Below are 17,517 nucleotides of genomic sequence, written 5' to 3'. Positions count from 1 at the left end.
GTGCAACGCGTCCCGACGCCCATCACTGGTTTAGAAAAAGTCAAAAAATGTCCACTGAAAGTACATCAACCCAATATTGCAACATTTTTTCAAGTTAACAGTTATATTTATATTTCAAGTTAGCAGCAGTCTCTATTTTTAAAAAAGAAATTGCCCTGATGACCAGTTCTCTCTTGTTATTTTGGTCCAGTTTGGAAAGTTTCTTCGGTTGCTCATTTGTGGACTGGATCAAACCTGTAGATTAGGAGAAAGGGGAAATGAATGAATGAATAAATGCATGCATGCATGCATGAATTCGAACATGTAAATAAGCAGGATGTAACATACAGATAAGCCATTGCCAATAATCTGAAGTGATCAACGAATCCACACGTCAAACTCAGCGAACAAATCTGCATATGCATCAGATTATTTGTTACTTGATGGAAAAGGAGTAGGAGGAAGTATACACTTGTTTTTTCCTACTCCTCCTCACCTACTCTTGAATTAATTCAGCTACTATACATTTCAAACTCAATTCCCATTGTACTGTATAGTTCAAATGCAATGCAAGCTTTGCTGCACTATATAAACTCAACTACTGTGAACAATAAGGGAAAAAGAGAGGGGGGGGGAACACACCAAGAACACGTGAGAGAAAGAGCAAAAGAAAGAGAACATGCTGATGAAAAAACATCTCTATGAAAACAGACGCGTGCCTCATTAAATCCCATTAACACATCACAGTCTAACTTAGATCCGGCTTTATGTGGGTTATGCTACATGGCATGTGCTACGTGCATACACCATGTGATGAATGTGATATTTGGGTATCCTGAATGATACTGGGACATCAATGTGCATGGAGAGAGAGAGAAAAACTATTTGACAAAATGAGAAAATGTTGAGGCTCTCTTATCAAATCCGCGACGTGTATGAAACTGTCTGTCACTTTGTGTTGTTTAGTGTTGGGTAGGCAAAGCAAAATCAACATTTCCTCCGTTTTTCTAAGCTTAAATAAGATGCTGGTGGATCAGATTTGGGGATCCTTCTCTTCTGTCGAAATCGCAATTGCCATCTCCGATCAGAGCAGGTGCCGGAACAAATGACGCACGCGCCAGCGATACATCACTCCAGGACGGCTCTGATCGAGTTTGACGATGAATGGAGCTGGAGGAAGAAGGGGGAACTCCTGCAACTTGCAGAATATAAAAATGGCTGCGGGTGGACAACTCCTGCCATCCTTCAGAGAAACTGGAAACGGATTTGACCCGCTGGGGAACAACAAGTGGTTCGCCCGCAGCGCAACATGACTTCTGCACGAAGTGAGTCTCCTCACTGGTCCGCCGCGTCATCACTGTGCTAAGTTTGCATTTTTTTGGATTCATTCTCCTCCCTCCCTCCCTCCCTCCCTTTGCGCAGATGCCTCCCTATTCTCCGCGACCACGCTTGCGGTCCTGCTGCTGAGTTGCACCGCCCAGAGTGCTGAAGTCTCCACAACTCCGGAGGGTCCGTCCGAGGAGCCGTCAGGAGAACCGCCAGGAGAGGAGCTTCGGGCCTTTCACCGGTCCTCGGACCTGTTGAGCGCCTCCCCGATCTGGAGGTCTTTCATCGCCATCACAAACCGCGCCGAGAGACAGGTGCGGAATTGAGGACTACTGATTTGGGTTTAGTGTTGCAGGACGCTAAATGATTACACTGGTCAACGCAATTTTTCTTGCATGGGGTTTTCCTTTTGGGCGCTGAATCCAAATCTGGCATTAGTTTTTGCCTATCACATCAGGTTTTTGAACTATGAAAAATCCTTATTTTTGAGAAAACAGCAATTTTACACCCGAAGTTAAAAAACACTGTTGCATTAGACAATCGACAGATGCAAAAATGATTACAATGAATAAATAAACACCCAGCCTAGCATGAAATTACTTAGGAAATGAGTAGGGGTCATTTTTATCCCCACCAAGATTGCCAGACTAGATGGTCAACTTTTGTAAAATCCTGAATAAGGAGCATACAGATAGCACAAAAACTTGATGTCATCGAGCAAATCTGAGCTCAGATTTGGATCCAGCAGCCCAAACTTAGCCAAAAACAGTTTCCAGAGTCCATGCAAGAAAAAAAAATATATTTTTGTAGACCAGTGTTATGAAGCATCACCCGGTTAGACCACATTGAAATTATTTTTTGCCTTTTTTCTCCCCCCCCCCCCTGCAGTTTGAAGAAGAATTCCATAATCAGTTGAAATACCAATTTCCGGGCGTGAAGTGGCCCCAGATTTGCTGTCCTGTGACCAACTGTAGCATGGTGTGCAATGCTGTTATTTTCACTTCATCTGCTCTGAATTGAAAATCCGCCTGTTTAAGAAACACAAAGTGGATGTTTTGGACTTAAGAATTAATTAATTCCACTGATGAGTAGAATTTTTACATTGCCAGGTTTTGGTTTTCATATTTTTCGGGGTTACGATGGATTCTGATGTCTTCTCCTCACCACATACAGGAGATTTGTCTGCGGAGACTGGCTGAAGGCCTGCTGAAATGTATGGTTCTTCTGAAGCATGTTGAAAAGGAGTACCCAGCCAATTCCATCCTCCCAGAAGCCAAGCATTACAGTGTCGCCCTGGTGAACCAGATTAAAGAAAAGGTGAGTGTTTGACATGTAGGCTATAGCAGTCCTACTCTATGTAGTGAGTAAAAGTTGGAGAACTTGCACGCCGTTGTCCTGAGCAGCTGAAGAAGGCCAAAGCAACGGTGTGACGCTTGAATGCAGGATGGTAGTAGTATCCAGGGGCCTCATGTATCAATCGTTACTATGGGTATTTGTAATTCCTTCCTCCTAACATCTATCGTCTACCTCTTGCAACGAGCAATCACCCAGGCCTGCAAAGACATCAGTAGTGTTAGCCAATCAGTGTCTAAATTCAGGGGTTACCCAGGCTCTACACTGGTCCCTGAGACAAACTTCAGGGATAAAAAAAAATCCAATGGGTGGGTAAGAACAAATTTGCCCATAGTAACAATTGATACACGAGGCCCCAGTGCTGGCCCAAGCCTTTTTGGGGCCCTAAGCAGAATTTGTTTTGCACCCCCCCCCCCACACACACACAGTGTCCGAACTTTGTTACTGACGTGACTGCAATGATGTGAGCTTGAATATATGTCTAATAAACGGTGCGTTGGATGGTCACACAGTACTCTAGGTCACCAATGTAAACATGTTGGTCGCCCGGGGGGCCGCACAAGGCCCTTAAGCGGCTTAGTTTGCTTGTGCCTCGGGCCGACCCCGATTGTGTCTGTGAGATTTGGGTTGTTAGTGATTCAGCTGAACTAGATGACGTGGTTCTCTAACGGCCACATAGGTCACTCTGTGTCGTCATGTTGCACTGCTATTAAACCTTATTTTCTAATGAAACACTTGTCACAAAGCCTGTTAAGAGACTCATCTTAGTCCCTGTTCTCTGCAGATGGAGCACCCGGAGCGTATAGCAGAACTGAGCGAAATCCAAGAGGAGCAGCTGCTACAGGAGCAGGCCAGTGGAGACACCTTCAAGAGGAGGATAAACGCATACAGCATCCTCTATCAGCTCCACTACTTCCTGATCGACGGCAAACGTGCCCTCACTAAAGTGGAGAGGAGGTCCCACAAAGTGCATGGCAACTTGCTGTCGGTGTAAGTCCAACGGCGAGTTGGGGGAATTTTTTTTTACTTAAATTTGCAACACTGAAATTTAACTGATAATGTAAACATCTCTTTAATTTATGTGAACAGATATGTCAGAAAACAAATTCAACACTGGCAAAGATGTTTTTATATATATATATACATTTGGCCGATAAATATATTTTTATTCTTTTTTTGTGGAGAAGAAATCGCAGTTGCGTTTCCCAAGCCTGTTACATATCCGTACACTGATGGAGACCATTTGGATTTATTCACCCAAGTATTTGGGGTCTGCAATAGCCCACTGTGTGGGGTTTTTTATGCTTTCATTTCTAATTGACCCACAACTTATTTATATTTCTTTATCATATGTTATTTATTACTAAGCAACTGTGTGCTAACTATTTTGAGAAAGCACATGGTTTTATTACTAAACAGCATATAAAGGCATATTTATATTTCATAGAAATACTTGATGTTGCTAGGATCACTGTAGAAGCTTTGAAAGTAAGACTTTTTTTAAGGCTTCTGTTTGTTTGTTTTCGCACAATTCAATAAAACTATTTTCATGACAAGTGTAAATTGGGTAGCACCATCCTCTCTTCTCTTTTGGGCTCCAAATGAAGTCAGAGCTTCTAGCAGCATACAGGCAGTTATGTAAAAAAAATAACGTAGAAAGAGCTAGTAATTAGAAGGATATTTTACTTGAATCCTTATCCGAGTCAAATGAGTGCATGTAGTTGTTTGACTCACTCCTATTTCACCGTACTCCACAACTGTATAGGGACCATACACAATTTACGTTACACAGGCTCGAGCGTTATCCAGCGGCTCTGAAGAATCTGGTCAGTTTTTAGCAGGGGCAGGTGACACCTGGGCAATAAGGCCGCCATGAACAAAACTACCTAGCAAAATACACAGCAACAATGGCTCTACCGCAACATAACACGATTTGTATTACGAGAGCTGGGACACAAGATTTTCCAGATAAAACCCGTTCTCAAACTTTCCAGAACTTCACATGACTTCTGTAGCTACAACCGTCTGTTTTAGCTTTTCAAGACCCAGTGAAATCTTGGGTGTGGATTTTGCAGTTGAATGAAGATCTTTGGGCCTTTTTTCTAGACTGTAACCCGTTTCTGACATGCGCTACAGGCTACAACTAGGATCAACATTCAACATCTCACCATCACAAATGTGTGCGTTATGCAAGAGAAACGGGCATTGGTCAACTGGTTTTATTGTCAGAAATTCTCCGTTAGCAACTTGTGAGGAAAAACATGGATGCAGTGCATGTCCAAAGATAGCATTACAGACATTCTTGAATAAAACACAGAAAATACCATTCATAATTTGACAGACAAATGGGAAGAGTCTGGATTTGAGCTTGTGATTCAAATAGCCATCCATCCATTTAGGCCAGATATCGAAAGACGAAGAACAATTTAAAAAGAAAAGCTACATATTTATAAAGGCAACCATAAACACCATGGCTACAAATAAATATTCATGCATGTATGGAGAAACTCTTTTCAGAGAAATCAGAGCCATTGGACGGCGAGGGGACATGAATGGCAGAGATAGTGTCCATTTTCCAGGTGACTGCTGATGACCGTGTGACCACAAGTAGGAGAGGTGATTGGCTGGGTGAAGGTTTTCCTCAGCCCCATAGCAAACTAGGAGGAGGAGGAGAAAGGACAGCAGTTCAGAGAAACCAGACATCACAGTTCATTAAAGAATTCTCAATGGCTGGGTTCGTTGCTCCAGCCAATCAACCAATCACCGGCGTCGGAATGGAACGGCCAATCGAAGGCTTGATTAGGACTGAAAGTTGGTAAAGAGAATCTGGTGGTATGAGGGCTTTACAGATCTGATATTAATCACAGTGACCGTGCTGCCGACTGGTCAACGGCAATTAATATCAAATATGTTTGATATTCCCATTCAGGGGCCAAACGTATAAATCATGCTTACACCCGAAAACTGTACGTACGCCACTTCCCACGCAGGTTTCTGAATGTATAAAAATCCACGGGCGTTGGGACTGCGTACCGGTACACATCTTTCACACTATGTGTACCGTATACACCGTCTTTTTTTTTTTTTGTCAATCCCCCCCCCCCTTTTTCTCCCCAGTTGTACCCAGCCAATTACCCCACTCTTCCGAGCCGTCCCGGTCTCTTCTCCACCCCCTTCTGCCAATCCGGGGAGGGCTGCAGACTGCCACGTCTCCCCCGATACATGTGGAGTCACCAGCTGCTTCTTTTCACCGGACAGTGAAGAGTTTCGCAAGGGGGACGTAGCGCATGGGAGGATCACGCTATTCCCCCCAGTTCCCCCTCCCCCCAAACAACCGGAGGTGCTAGTGCAGCGACCAGGACACATACCCACATCCGGCTTCCCACCCGCAGACACGGCCAATTGTGTCTGTAGGGACGCCCGACCAAGCCGGAGGTAACATGGGGATTCGAAATGGCAATTCTCGTGTTGGTAGGCAACAGAACAGACCGCTACACTACCTGGACGCCATACACAGTCTTTTGAGTCCGATTAGGGTGATGTTGCGAGTTGGCAGAAAAGGATAGTAAAAAGTGTTAATTTGGGTGACATTTCATTTAGAGCATTTTTTTCTGTCACTACATTGTGTTAGGATGAAATCTGTAGCTTAAAAAACCTTCACGGTGATTACAGAACGATGTGTAAGTGAGTGGTTGCCAACTGTTTTTTTCTTTTAAAGACCTTAATTTCATTCTATCTTGAGTGAATATGTTGTCACTAAGCATCAGAACAATTATATGATCTTTATGTAAATAAACAAATAGTACATTGGGGATTCCTGTTATGTTGCAGGTCAAATTGACCCTTTTAAAGTTTGAAATTCCAGGAAAAATATTTTTAAAGTATTTTTTTTCAGTATGAAACTTATTCTGCTGGCCTTAATTAGTGTAATCAACATCCATCCATCCATCCATTATCCAAACCGCTTATCCTGCTCTCAGGGTCACGGGGATGCTGGAGCCTATTCCAGCAGTCATTGGACGGCAGGCGGGGAGACACCCTGGACAGGCTGCCAGACCATCACAAACGGCCGACATACACACACACACACACACATTCATACCTTGGGACAATTTCGTACCGCCGATTAACCTGACCTACATTTCTTTGGACTGTGGGAGGAAACCGGAGCCCCCGGAGGAAACCCACGCAGACACGGGGAGAACATGCAAACTCCACACAGAGGATGAACCGGGGACGACCCCCAAGGTTTGACTATCCCGGGGCTCGAACCCAGGACCTTCTTGCTGTGAGGTGACTGCGCTAACCACTGCAGCACTGTGCAGCCCACATTAACATGAAAATGGTTCATTGATGGCACATAAAGGATTGAGTGTCTTTTTGTGACACCAGGGGTGACCCCAATGGCAGTATATACAAGTGCATCTCAAAAAATTAGAATATTGTGGAAAAGTTCATTATTTTCCGTAATTTAATTCAAAAAGTGAAACTTTCATATATTCTGGATTCATTAGACGTAAAGTGAAATATGTCAAGCCTTTTTTGGTTTAATCTTGATGATTACGGCTTACAGCTCACGAAAATCAAAAATCCAGTATCTCAAAATATTAGAATATTACATAAGACCAATCAAAAAAAGGATTTATAATACAGAAATGTTGACCTTCTGAAAAGTATGTTCATTTATGCACTCAACACTTGGTCGGGGCTCCTTTTGCACGAATTACTGCATCAATGCGGCGTGGCATGGAGGCAATCAGCCTGTGGCACTGCTGAGGTGTTATGGAAGCCCAGGTTGCTTTGATAGCGGCCTTCAGCTCGTCTGCATTATTAGGTCTGGTCTCATCTTCCTCTTGACAATACCCCATAAGCCACAGAAAGTCACTGCTGAAAGGGCTGGCTGTTCGCAGAGTGCTGTATCAAAGCATATCCATGGAAAGTTGACTGGAAGAGAAAAGTGTGGTAGGAAAAAGTGCACAAGCAACAGGGAGGACCGCAGCCTTGAGAAGATTGTCAAGCAAGGCCGATTCAAGAACTTGGGTAAGCTTCACAAGGAGTGGACTGAGGCTGGAGTTAGTGCATCAAGAGCCACCATGCACAGACGTGCCCAGGAACTGGGCTACAAGTTTCGCATCCCTAGTGTCAAGCCACTCCTGAACCAGAGACAACGTCAGAAGCGTCTTACCTGGGCTAAGGAGAATAAGAACTGGACTGTTGGTCAGCGGTCCAAAGTCCTCTTTTCAAATGAAAGTAAATATTGCATTTCATTTGGAAATCAAGGTCCCAGAGTCTGGAGGAAGAGTTGAGAGGCACAGAATCCAAGCTGCTTGAAATCCAGTGTGAAGTTTCCACAGTCAGTGATGATTTGGGGTGCCATGTCATCTGCTGGTATTGGTCCACTGTGTTTCATCAAGCCCAGAGTCAACGCAGCCGTCTACCAGGAGATTTTAGAGCACTTCATGCTTCCGTCTGCTGACAAGCTTTATGGAGATGCTGATTTCATTTTCCAGCAGGACTTGGCACCTGCCCACAGTGCCAAAACTACCATGGTATTACTGTGCTTGATTGGCCAGCCAACTCGCCTGACCTGAACCCCACCGGGTACTGTCAAGAGGAAGATGAGAGACACCAGACCAAACAATGCAGACGAGCTAAAGGCCGCCATCAAAGCAACCTGGGTTTCCATAACACCTCAGCAGTGCTACAGGCTGATTGCCTCCATGCCACGCCGCATTGATGCAGTAATTCGTGCAAAAGGAGCCCCGACCAAGTGTTGAGTGCGTAAATGAACATACTTTTCAGTAGGTCGACATTTCTGTATTAATCCTTTTTTTGATTGGTCTTATGTAATATTCTAATATTTTGAGATACTGGATTTTTGGTTTTCATGAGCTGTAAGCCGTAATCATCAAGATTAAAACAAAAAAGAGTGGACATATTTCGCTTTATGTGTAATGAATCCAGAATATATGCAAGTTTCACTTTTTGAATTAAATTACGGAAAATAACAAACTTTTCCACAATATTCTAATTTTCTGAGATGCACCTGTACCTTGAGGGAGTTGTCTAGGGGTTGATATAGAACAGCACATTTCTGGGTTTGCGTCATGTGAATATCATTATGTTCATCAGAACATGTGTTGACATTAATTGATTTCCTCAGTCATAATTACATGATATGGAGGAACTTTTTTGATTTGTCCTAAAAAAAGAAAAAGAAAAACCTCCTTAGAGTTACATGCAGTACATGTCAGAGGTCAACAAGTGGAGCATGACGGGTGTCCGGGTGGCGTGACGGTCTAGTCCGCTGCCCACCAACACGGGGATCACCGGTTCAAATCCCCGTGTTACCTCTGGCTTGGTCGGGTGTCCCTACAGACACAATTGGCCATGTCTGTGGGTGGGAAGCCAGATGTGGGTATGTGTCCTGGTCGCTGCACTAGCACCTCCTCTGGTCGGCCAGGGCGCCTGTTAGGGGGTTAGGGGGAACTGGGGGAAATAGCGTGATCCTCCCACGTGCTACATCCCCCTGGCGAAACTCCTCACCGTCAGGTGAAAAGAAGCGGCTAGCGACTCCACATGTATCGGAGGAGGCATGTGGTAGTCTGCAGCTCTCCCCGGATCGGCAGAGGGGGTGGAGCAGCGACCTGGACGGCTCGGAAGAGTGGGGCAATTGGCCAAGTGCAATGGGGGAGAAAAGGGGGGGGGGGCATGACATCTTAAGGAGTTAGGAATTGATAAAGGCAGCGCTGCAATGTTTTTTTGCTTTTTCATAATACATATAGTTGTTTAAAGAAAAGTACTTATGACATCTGAGCGATGACATAAAACCTGACGGGTGAGCAGAACATGACAGTGTTAATACAGAAGAGGCAACCTGAACATTACCAGAACTAACCATTCCATGCAACATTGACTTGGGGCATAAGAATTCAAAATGTTTACCTCCAGCTGATGTTCTCAGCTTGTGACTGTCTGCATGTTGTATATTTAAATGCATTACTATTTTGGGACCTAAACATGTAGAGTTGTTGCAGAGCATCTGTGATTGAGACAAAACTGCACAAACCTACCTTAAGAATGTAGGTTCAGGCATGCCTGGATCTGCTCCCCGTTTGAAACCTGTAAACCAACAAATAAGAGAAAACTGAAGGACACTGGAATTGACTTCCCTCGTGCAGATGCTGGAAAAGCTACACACGTGTAACACTTGGGAAATTGTCTCGACACTTGTCTTACTATTTCTCTAAAATTATTCGCTACATCAGCTCACTGTAGTCTAACCAAAGGAAATGGCCCACTGCAAGCACCTGGTAAAGAAAAACAACCAACTAATGCCAATTTCACATGAGTAGGTGGATATTTGTGTGTGAAGTGTGGGCACAATTTGAGTTGATATCAACAATGAAGGCAGTGTACTGTAATTGTGTGAGACTGAACTTGCCTGGCACAGGAGTATGGCGTTAAAATGAAACATGGAACGGTGACGGAGGGGGTGAAAGGAGCTCATTAAAATAAGTTGGTATTACACCTCGGTCAAAAACTAACTTTGCCCGTATGTTCACCAGTAAGCTCAAATCAGTAATCAGTAAGGACAAGGACGTTTTTCCTTAAAGATACCATCCATCCATTATCCAAACCGCTTGTCCGAATTTGGATCGCGGAACACTGGAGCCTATCCCAGCAGTCATTGGGTGGCAGGCGGGTAGACACCCTGGACACAGGTTGCCAGTCCATCACAGGGCCACAGCTAGGGACAATTTAGTTTGCATTTGCATGTTCTCCCGGTGTCTGTGTGGGTTTCCTCTGAGTGCTCCGGTTTCCTCCCACAGTCCAAAGACATGTAGGTCAGGTGAATCGGCCGTACTAAACTGCCCCTTAATGATATGAGTTTTGCTATTCTGTCGTCTAATTTGCATGGTTGCTACGAGCAATGATGCAACAGTGCAGCCAAAATGGTGGCTGTTAAGATTTGAGAGAAGGCGGAGGAAAGACATGTTGAGCCATTTCCCCTCGGCTGTCTCTGCTCCATGATGTCCAGCCGTCAATAGCCTCAACACAACAGTTTTGTCAGGCGTGATGGCCTGAGCAGCAGTGCCTCTACAAGCGCTTTTTGATTTTGGGATTCTTAGAATAAAATATTTATTCAACAGAGTTGAACTTTTTCTTTTTAATTCCACTAAATTAATTGAACTGATTAATTGAAGGAATAATCAGCAGACTAATCAATGTTAACAAATAGTCGTTATGTACTATGCCCTAATGCAAATTAACCTTGCAAAAAAAACAGTTTTATGACTTTTCAATTCATCTGCGAATAACCCTTCCAAATGGTCTACCGGAAAGCAACTGTAGCTCCACTTCCAGGGCTATTTCTGCAGTGTGAAGACAAAATGCATTACATCTGGAATTATTAAATCGCTTTTGGAGATACAACTAAAATCTTTACTTTTTGTTGTTGTGGATTTCTCCCCAATTGTACCCGGCCAATTTCCCCACTCTTCCGAGCCATCCCAGTTGTTGCTCCACCCCCTCAGCCAATCCGGGGAGAGCTGCAGACTACCACATGCCTCCTCTGATACATGTGGAGTTGCCAGCCGCTTCTTTTCACCTGACAGTGAGGAGTTTCACCAGGGGGATGTAGCGCATGGGAGGATCACGCTATTCCCCCCAGTTCTCCCCCCAAACAGGCACCACGACCGACCAGTGCAGCGACCAGGACACACACCCACATCCGGCTTCCCAACCACAGACATGGCCAATCGTGTCTGTATGGACACTCGACCAAGCCGGAGGTAACATGGGGATTCAAACCGGCGATCCCCATGTTGGTAGGCAACGGAATAGACCACTACACTACCCGGACACCCCACAACTAAAATTAAACAACCAAAAAATGAATAAAATTCCATAGACTTCAACTCTTCTTGGGACTCCAGTAAATAGTTAAGGACTGCAATAGCTACGGCCACAGATTTCATAAACATGGAGTCGTCCCTATTTTTCTCAGAATGAAAAAAAAAAAAAAAACAGCATCCTTCAGCCATCACACTTTCACTTCCTTAACATGTCTGCACATAAAAATAACTCAATTCCTCAATGGCACAAAACACAGACTCCACCAAAGATAGCGCAGTGATTTTAAAAATGTGGGTGTTCTAGGGGTGGGACATGAGCACCGCACCCCCCCCCCCGCCTTTGGCCCCTGTTCCAGTTGCCACAACATCCATCCATCCATCCATTATCCTAACTGCTTATCCTACACTCAGGGTCGCGGGGATGCTGGAGCCTATCCCAGCAGTTATTGGGCGGCAGGCAGGGAGACACCCTGGACAGGCCGCCAGGCCATCACACAGGGGTGACACACACACACACACACACACACACACACACACACACACACACACACACACACATTCATACCTAGGGACAATTTAGTACGGCCGAGTCACCTGACCAACATGTCTTTGGACTGTGGGAGGAAACCGGAGCCCCTGGAGGAAAGCCACACAGACATGGGGAGAACATGCAAACAGTCTCCACAACATGCCAAATCAAAATGAACGCCATACATTTCTACATTTTCTTCACCACCATATGCAAATAATATTGAGTTCAAAATGTACATTGTAGCACCACCCCCTTCACCCCAAGATACTATATTCACCAGCATTCACATACCATATAGTATTAAGCAATGACTTTAGACTTTGTGTCTGTTAAAAAACATGCTTTTCACAAAAATATAAAGAATAAGACTTTAATTCCCTTTTTTCTTATTTCATCCATGATACACAAGATGAAAACTGAGCTACATTGTCCAACTCGACCATACCCATTACTCAAAGCCAGTGTCAGTGGGTGAAACTGGCAAGAACACAGCACCTTTCACGTTACGAAAACACTCAAAACCGGTGTCAGAAATAACTAAGGGAAAGTTGTCTTTTTTGCCTAGTATTGTTGCCCCTTAAAACACAATTGGAAAGTTGTGGAAAGTTTCTGAGTGTGAGCATGCCCCTGAATTTTTAAGTAAGCAAAGGCAAAAATTGCCCATATTGCCTACATCTGCTCAAAACGTCCAAAGAGGATCCTTCTTTTTTCTCTACTAGAAACAAATTCTTTGGCAGCTGTCTTCCTGTCCAACATGTCAAGCTTTTCCTTGTGAATATGGCACACAGCCACACTGTTCAGGCATGCTTGTGTGATAGTGCTCCAGAGCCATGTCTTCAGCCTCCGGAGCCCACTGAACCCTCTCTCCACTTCAGCTGACGACACTGGGACAACAATAAGCAATCTCACAAGTGTTTCAACTGGATCAAAGAGGCCACGGACCTCCAGACACAACCCCCTTGACAATACCAACAACGTCACTGCTGGACTGGAAATTATACTTGGTTCTGAACATTGCTAGTTGTGTCTTCAGGCATTCTGAATTGAGCTCTGGGTACTTCTACACAATATCACGTACCTCTCCAGTTAAGAGGACTTGCTCCAGATTGCTGATCATTCTCATTCCTTCCTGCTCAAATCGTTCTCTAATCTGCATATCCACCACATCCAGGACTTAGTAGAGCTCTGCTCTGCAGTACTCAAGAGGGGATGCATGTACACAGCCGGTAAAGCATTGAGGTGGCTTACAGACATGTGGAGATGCTGACACCGCACTGATCTGTCTTCATACAAGACGGGCAGTCAGGAAAAACTGGGGGGATGGAATCATGTTTCTGTGATGGTGCGGGTGTCGCAACACCCGTAACACCCACGGCTGCGACGCCCGAGTACTCAGCGCTGCTGAAACTGTACGGACAGGATTTGACACCGTCAATGACATTTACAACATACGCTGGATGTCTGAGAAGATCTGCTGACTAAACGGCAACTCCAAACGGATGCGAGGTCACAACTGCAAAAGTACTGAAAAAGCCCAACTTCCCGTAAAGTTACGTCTTGAAAACAGCATCATTTACAACTACCGATGTTCCTCTACACGCAACTGCCACCAATTGTCAAATTGGGTGTGACCAAGGGAAAGAAGCCTAAAACCTCATTTGTCTTTCGTCTGAATGACATCAAGCCTCATAAAAGAAAAAATACAAATATTCTTGGTAGGCTATCAGACAATTTGTCGTCTGGCTAACAAAATGTTTTCAGCCAAGGTAATACCATAAAAGGATAATGATCATATACCCGGCTAACGCCAGCTGCTGTTTATTATAAGTATGTAAATTAGCATATTTAGTGTCACTGCTAGTTATTTTTATGACCAAAACATGTAATAAACTTCAGAATGGAGACTGTGCTCAAATGATATAAATTTGCAATGTTTGCTATTGCCTATTAAATTTGTCAAGACTGATCTTGGCGCCACAATGCATGGCCTGAGTCTTTCTTTACCCATCAGTATCCCAGGATCACCGTCATTTTGTAATTTTCTTTGGATTATTTAAGTCTTCATGTTTTACAGTACATAGGAGAGGGTGCAGCCTCAGAAAACCACAATATCAAACCGCAATATTCAGAACATCCTGAAATTTGGCTAACATATGAATGAGTAATACATCTTTGGGTTTACATCACTACCTGACATGATGTAACAGTTAAACAGATTATCATCTTCTTGTTTCGGCTGCTCCCGTTTGGGGTCGCCACAGCAGATCGTCCATTTCCATCTCTTCCTGTCCTCTGCATCTTCCTCTGTCATGTCAGCCACCTGTATGTCCTCCCTCACCACATCCATAAACCTCCTCTTTGGCTTTCCTCTTTTCCTCTTCCCTGGCAACTCCATATTCAGCATCCTTCTCCCAATATACCCAGCATCTCTCCTCCACACATGTCCAAGCCATCTCAATCTTGCCTCTCTTGCTTTGCCTCCAAACCGTCCAACCTGAGCTATCCCTCTAATATGCTCATTCCTAATCCTGTCCTTCTTTGTCACTCCCAATGAAGATCTTAACATCTTCAACTGTCATTCCTTTTCTCTCCAGTGCATACCTCCACCTCTCCAGGCACTCCTCAACCTGCTCCCTAGTCTCACTACAGATCACAATGTCATCCGCGAACATCAGAGTCCACAGAGACTCCTGCCTGACAACCTGTCTATCACAATTTCAAACGAAAAAGGGCTCAGAGCCGATCCTTGATGTAATCCCACCTCCACCTTGAACCCATCCGCCATTCCTACCACACACCTCACCACTGTCAGACTGCCCTCATACATATCCTGCACCACTGTTACATACTTCCTCTTCCAGTCCTGACTTCCTCATACAATACTACACCTCCTCTACACAATGTAACTCCTTCTGCCCTTCTCTATGCATCTCCATCAACATTCTCAAAGCAAACATCGCATCTGTGGTGCTCTTTCATGGCATGAAACCATACTGCTTGCTCGCTAATCATCACCTCTCCTCTTAACCTAGCTTCCACTACTCTTTCCCATAACTTCATGTTGTGGCTGATCAACTTTATACCTCCGTAGTTGCTACAGTTCTGCACATTGCCCTTAGGTACCAGTATACTTCTTCTCCACTCAGGGATCCTCTCACTTTCTAAAATTGTGTTAAACAATCTAGTTAAAAACTCCACAGTAATCTCTCCTAAACACCTCCATGCATCCACAGGTATGTCATCTGGACCAACCGCCTTTCCACTCTTCATCCTCTTCAGAGCTGCCCTCACTTCATCCTTGCTAATCCACCACACTTCCAGATTCACTATCCGCACATCATCCAAAACCTTCTCTCTCTCTCCCTCATTTGCTTCATTCGCTGGCCCCTCAAAGTACTCCTTCCTCCTTCTCAACACACTCTCATCGCCTGTCAGCACGTTTCTATTTCTATCCTTCATTGCCCAAACCTGCTGCACATCCTTCCCAGCTCAGTCCCTCTATCTAGCCAATCGGTACAAGTCCTTTTCTCCTTCCTAGGTGTCTAACCTCTCATCCGCGCTCGCCATATGCCTTTTCCTTCACCAATTCTAACTGAATAACTAAGTTATCTAAAGTAACTTATGTGACTTTAAAGACTTCATACGGTCTCAGGAAAAATTTGACAGATATTCCATGAAGAAGTGACTGGTCATGCTCAAGAGACAACATTTCTTCACACAGAGCTCATACGGTTTACAACATATTGTACAATTTAAATTCTATGCCTATTTTCCAATTTTATTTGTTTTATTTTTTTATGCATAAAACCCAAATCCCATTCATTTGTAATGGGAGATAACCCTGACTCCACATGTATCGGAGGAGGCATGTGGTAGTCTGCAGCCATCCCCGGATCGGCAGAGGGGGTGGAGCAGCGACCGGGACGGCTCGGAAGGGTGGGGTAATTGGCTGGATACAAATGGGGGGGGGGGGGCGCTTTGAGTGGCTGTATAAAATGCAACTTGATTGACTGAACTCGCTCTTCGCCTTACGCCGCATCTCCTTGTATTCCTGTCTACTTGCTTCAACAGTTAAATATAACGTCTATAAATGTATTGGGTTAAAGCTATGATAATAAGCCTTACGACATAATGCGACAATTCCACCAACAACAAAAAAAAGGCTCTCCGACATATGGCTTTGGTTTTTCTCAGGGTTCAACAGCTGTAGATTTTTAATCCGAATATCTTTGTCCAATATAAAACAAATGGCTTGTGTTGCTGCAAAGCCCCTTGTAATGTGCGATATTGGGCTGTACAAATAAAACTGACTTGACTCTTTGCTTCGTCATTATCTTACGCCGAGGCTGAAAGTATTGCAGCAACTTTGAGGAGGACCTGCCAGATCCAGTAAAGGACGGCGGTACAACACAACACACACACGGGGGGAAAAAACCCACGTAAAGACAAACGCAGAACTGACCTTTTGACTGTCCGCTACAGCCAGGCTCGCTAGTTAGCAGTCACTATTTAGTCGGCTGCTTATTAGCTAAGCGGCTAACGCTGGGTGTTTTACTCGGCGATCAACTTTCAGCGACTCATACTGACCTAGGTAGAGCACGGTGGGGATGAAGCCCCATCGGATGACAAACTGGCCACATTGGAACACCTGCTGCAGTCGCTGTTTGGTCTCTTTGCTGAATTTGGCCATATTTCTTCCAGCCGCTCAGGTACCACGAGGAAGAGGAAGTCACGTGGGAAAGGCGGTGTACAGCAACTCAGAGAGGACAAACTCGCCCGGTCAAACAGGACCGTAGCCGTTTTAGCGAAAACAAGTAAACTGGGGAGACGCGGGTTTTAATGGATAAAAAGCACGACAACATTTACATTTCTCAACCGATTTCAGTGGGGCAATTTTATATTCAAGGGTTAATGATATACGTGGATTGCAAAAAAAAAAAGAAAGTTGTCTCCAGTTAATCAGAATCTCAGCCGGAAGTAGTAGTAGTACTTAATCAGAATCACGATAGGTCGGCTATAATGGCTGCTAGAGGCTCAAGAGTTTTGTTTTTATTGAAGAGTACAAATGGTACAAGAACATTGTACATACATGCCACCAGACCAAGCAACTATACACAACCTTACACCTCCACATTCGATGGTCGTAACAAAAGTAAATAAATAAAATAAATAAATAAATAAAAATAATCTATAGTATTAACAATAATAATAATGCTGAACAAAAATAAAACACTTTTACTAGGGGGTAAATGTAAAGCGCACATTAAGTAAAAAAAGCAAGCGTTATATTGACTGCTTTTCTGCGTGCTTCTGGAAATGGTAGATATGTCAATTTCTATGATTAAAGCAGTAAAGAACTGTTTATTATTTAAATGTTTACTTTTATGGATGTGAAATTTTGCACAAAAAAAACACCAACAAGATTTTTTACGTAAAACTTATTGTTACTTTCACTCTTTGTGTCACGGA

At 44.1% G+C, this 17,517-nt stretch overlaps 2 protein-coding genes across 2 annotated transcripts; one reads left to right on the top strand and one right to left on the bottom strand.

Moving 5' to 3' along the window:
• Positions 1-1,288: 1,288 nt before the first annotated feature.
• Positions 1,289-3,652, top strand: LOC130128351 (interleukin-6-like). The gene is made up of 5 exons (XM_056297977.1): positions 1,289-1,304; positions 1,402-1,619; positions 2,194-2,283; positions 2,479-2,622; positions 3,443-3,652. The coding sequence occupies exons 1-5, from the start codon at positions 1,289-1,291 to the stop codon at positions 3,650-3,652; spliced, it is 678 nt and encodes a 225-aa protein (XP_056153952.1).
• A 1,210-nt stretch (positions 3,653-4,862) lies between these two features.
• Positions 4,863-16,788, bottom strand: tomm7 (translocase of outer mitochondrial membrane 7 homolog (yeast)). Its single transcript, XM_056298742.1, has 3 exons — positions 16,636-16,788; positions 9,732-9,780; positions 4,863-5,315 (listed from the first exon to the last, which is right to left on the bottom strand). Exons 1-3 carry the CDS (start codon positions 16,736-16,738, stop codon positions 5,300-5,302), a joined length of 168 nt encoding a protein of 55 aa, XP_056154717.1. The 5' UTR covers positions 16,739-16,788; the 3' UTR covers positions 4,863-5,299.
• Positions 16,789-17,517: the final 729 nt, after the last annotated feature.

This window comes from Lampris incognitus, chromosome 18, assembly GCF_029633865.1.
Source record: "Lampris incognitus isolate fLamInc1 chromosome 18, fLamInc1.hap2, whole genome shotgun sequence".
In the NCBI taxonomy this organism is placed as follows: Eukaryota; Metazoa; Chordata; class Actinopteri; order Lampriformes; family Lampridae; genus Lampris; species Lampris incognitus.
The sequence above is the reverse complement of the archived record's forward strand: the minus strand, read 5'-3'. Positions and strand labels throughout refer to the sequence as shown.

What these genes read in the sequence shown, in the direction of transcription:
- tomm7 (XM_056298742.1), bottom strand. Translation starts at nt 16,738, where the DNA reads ATGGCCAAATTCAGCAAAGAGACCAAACAGCGACTGCAGCAGGTGTTC. An exon ending in CCCCACCGTGCTCTACCTAG is followed by an intron (nt 9,781 to 16,635) that starts GTCAGTATGAGT and finishes GTTGGTTTACAG; the next exon opens with GTTTCAAACGGGGAGCAGAT.
- LOC130128351 (XM_056297977.1), top strand. An exon ending in CTGTGACCAACTGTAGCATG is followed by an intron (nt 2,284 to 2,478) that starts GTGTGCAATGCT and finishes CACCACATACAG; the next exon opens with GAGATTTGTCTGCGGAGACT. An exon ending in TGAACCAGATTAAAGAAAAG is followed by an intron (nt 2,623 to 3,442) that starts GTGAGTGTTTGA and finishes TGTTCTCTGCAG; the next exon opens with ATGGAGCACCCGGAGCGTAT.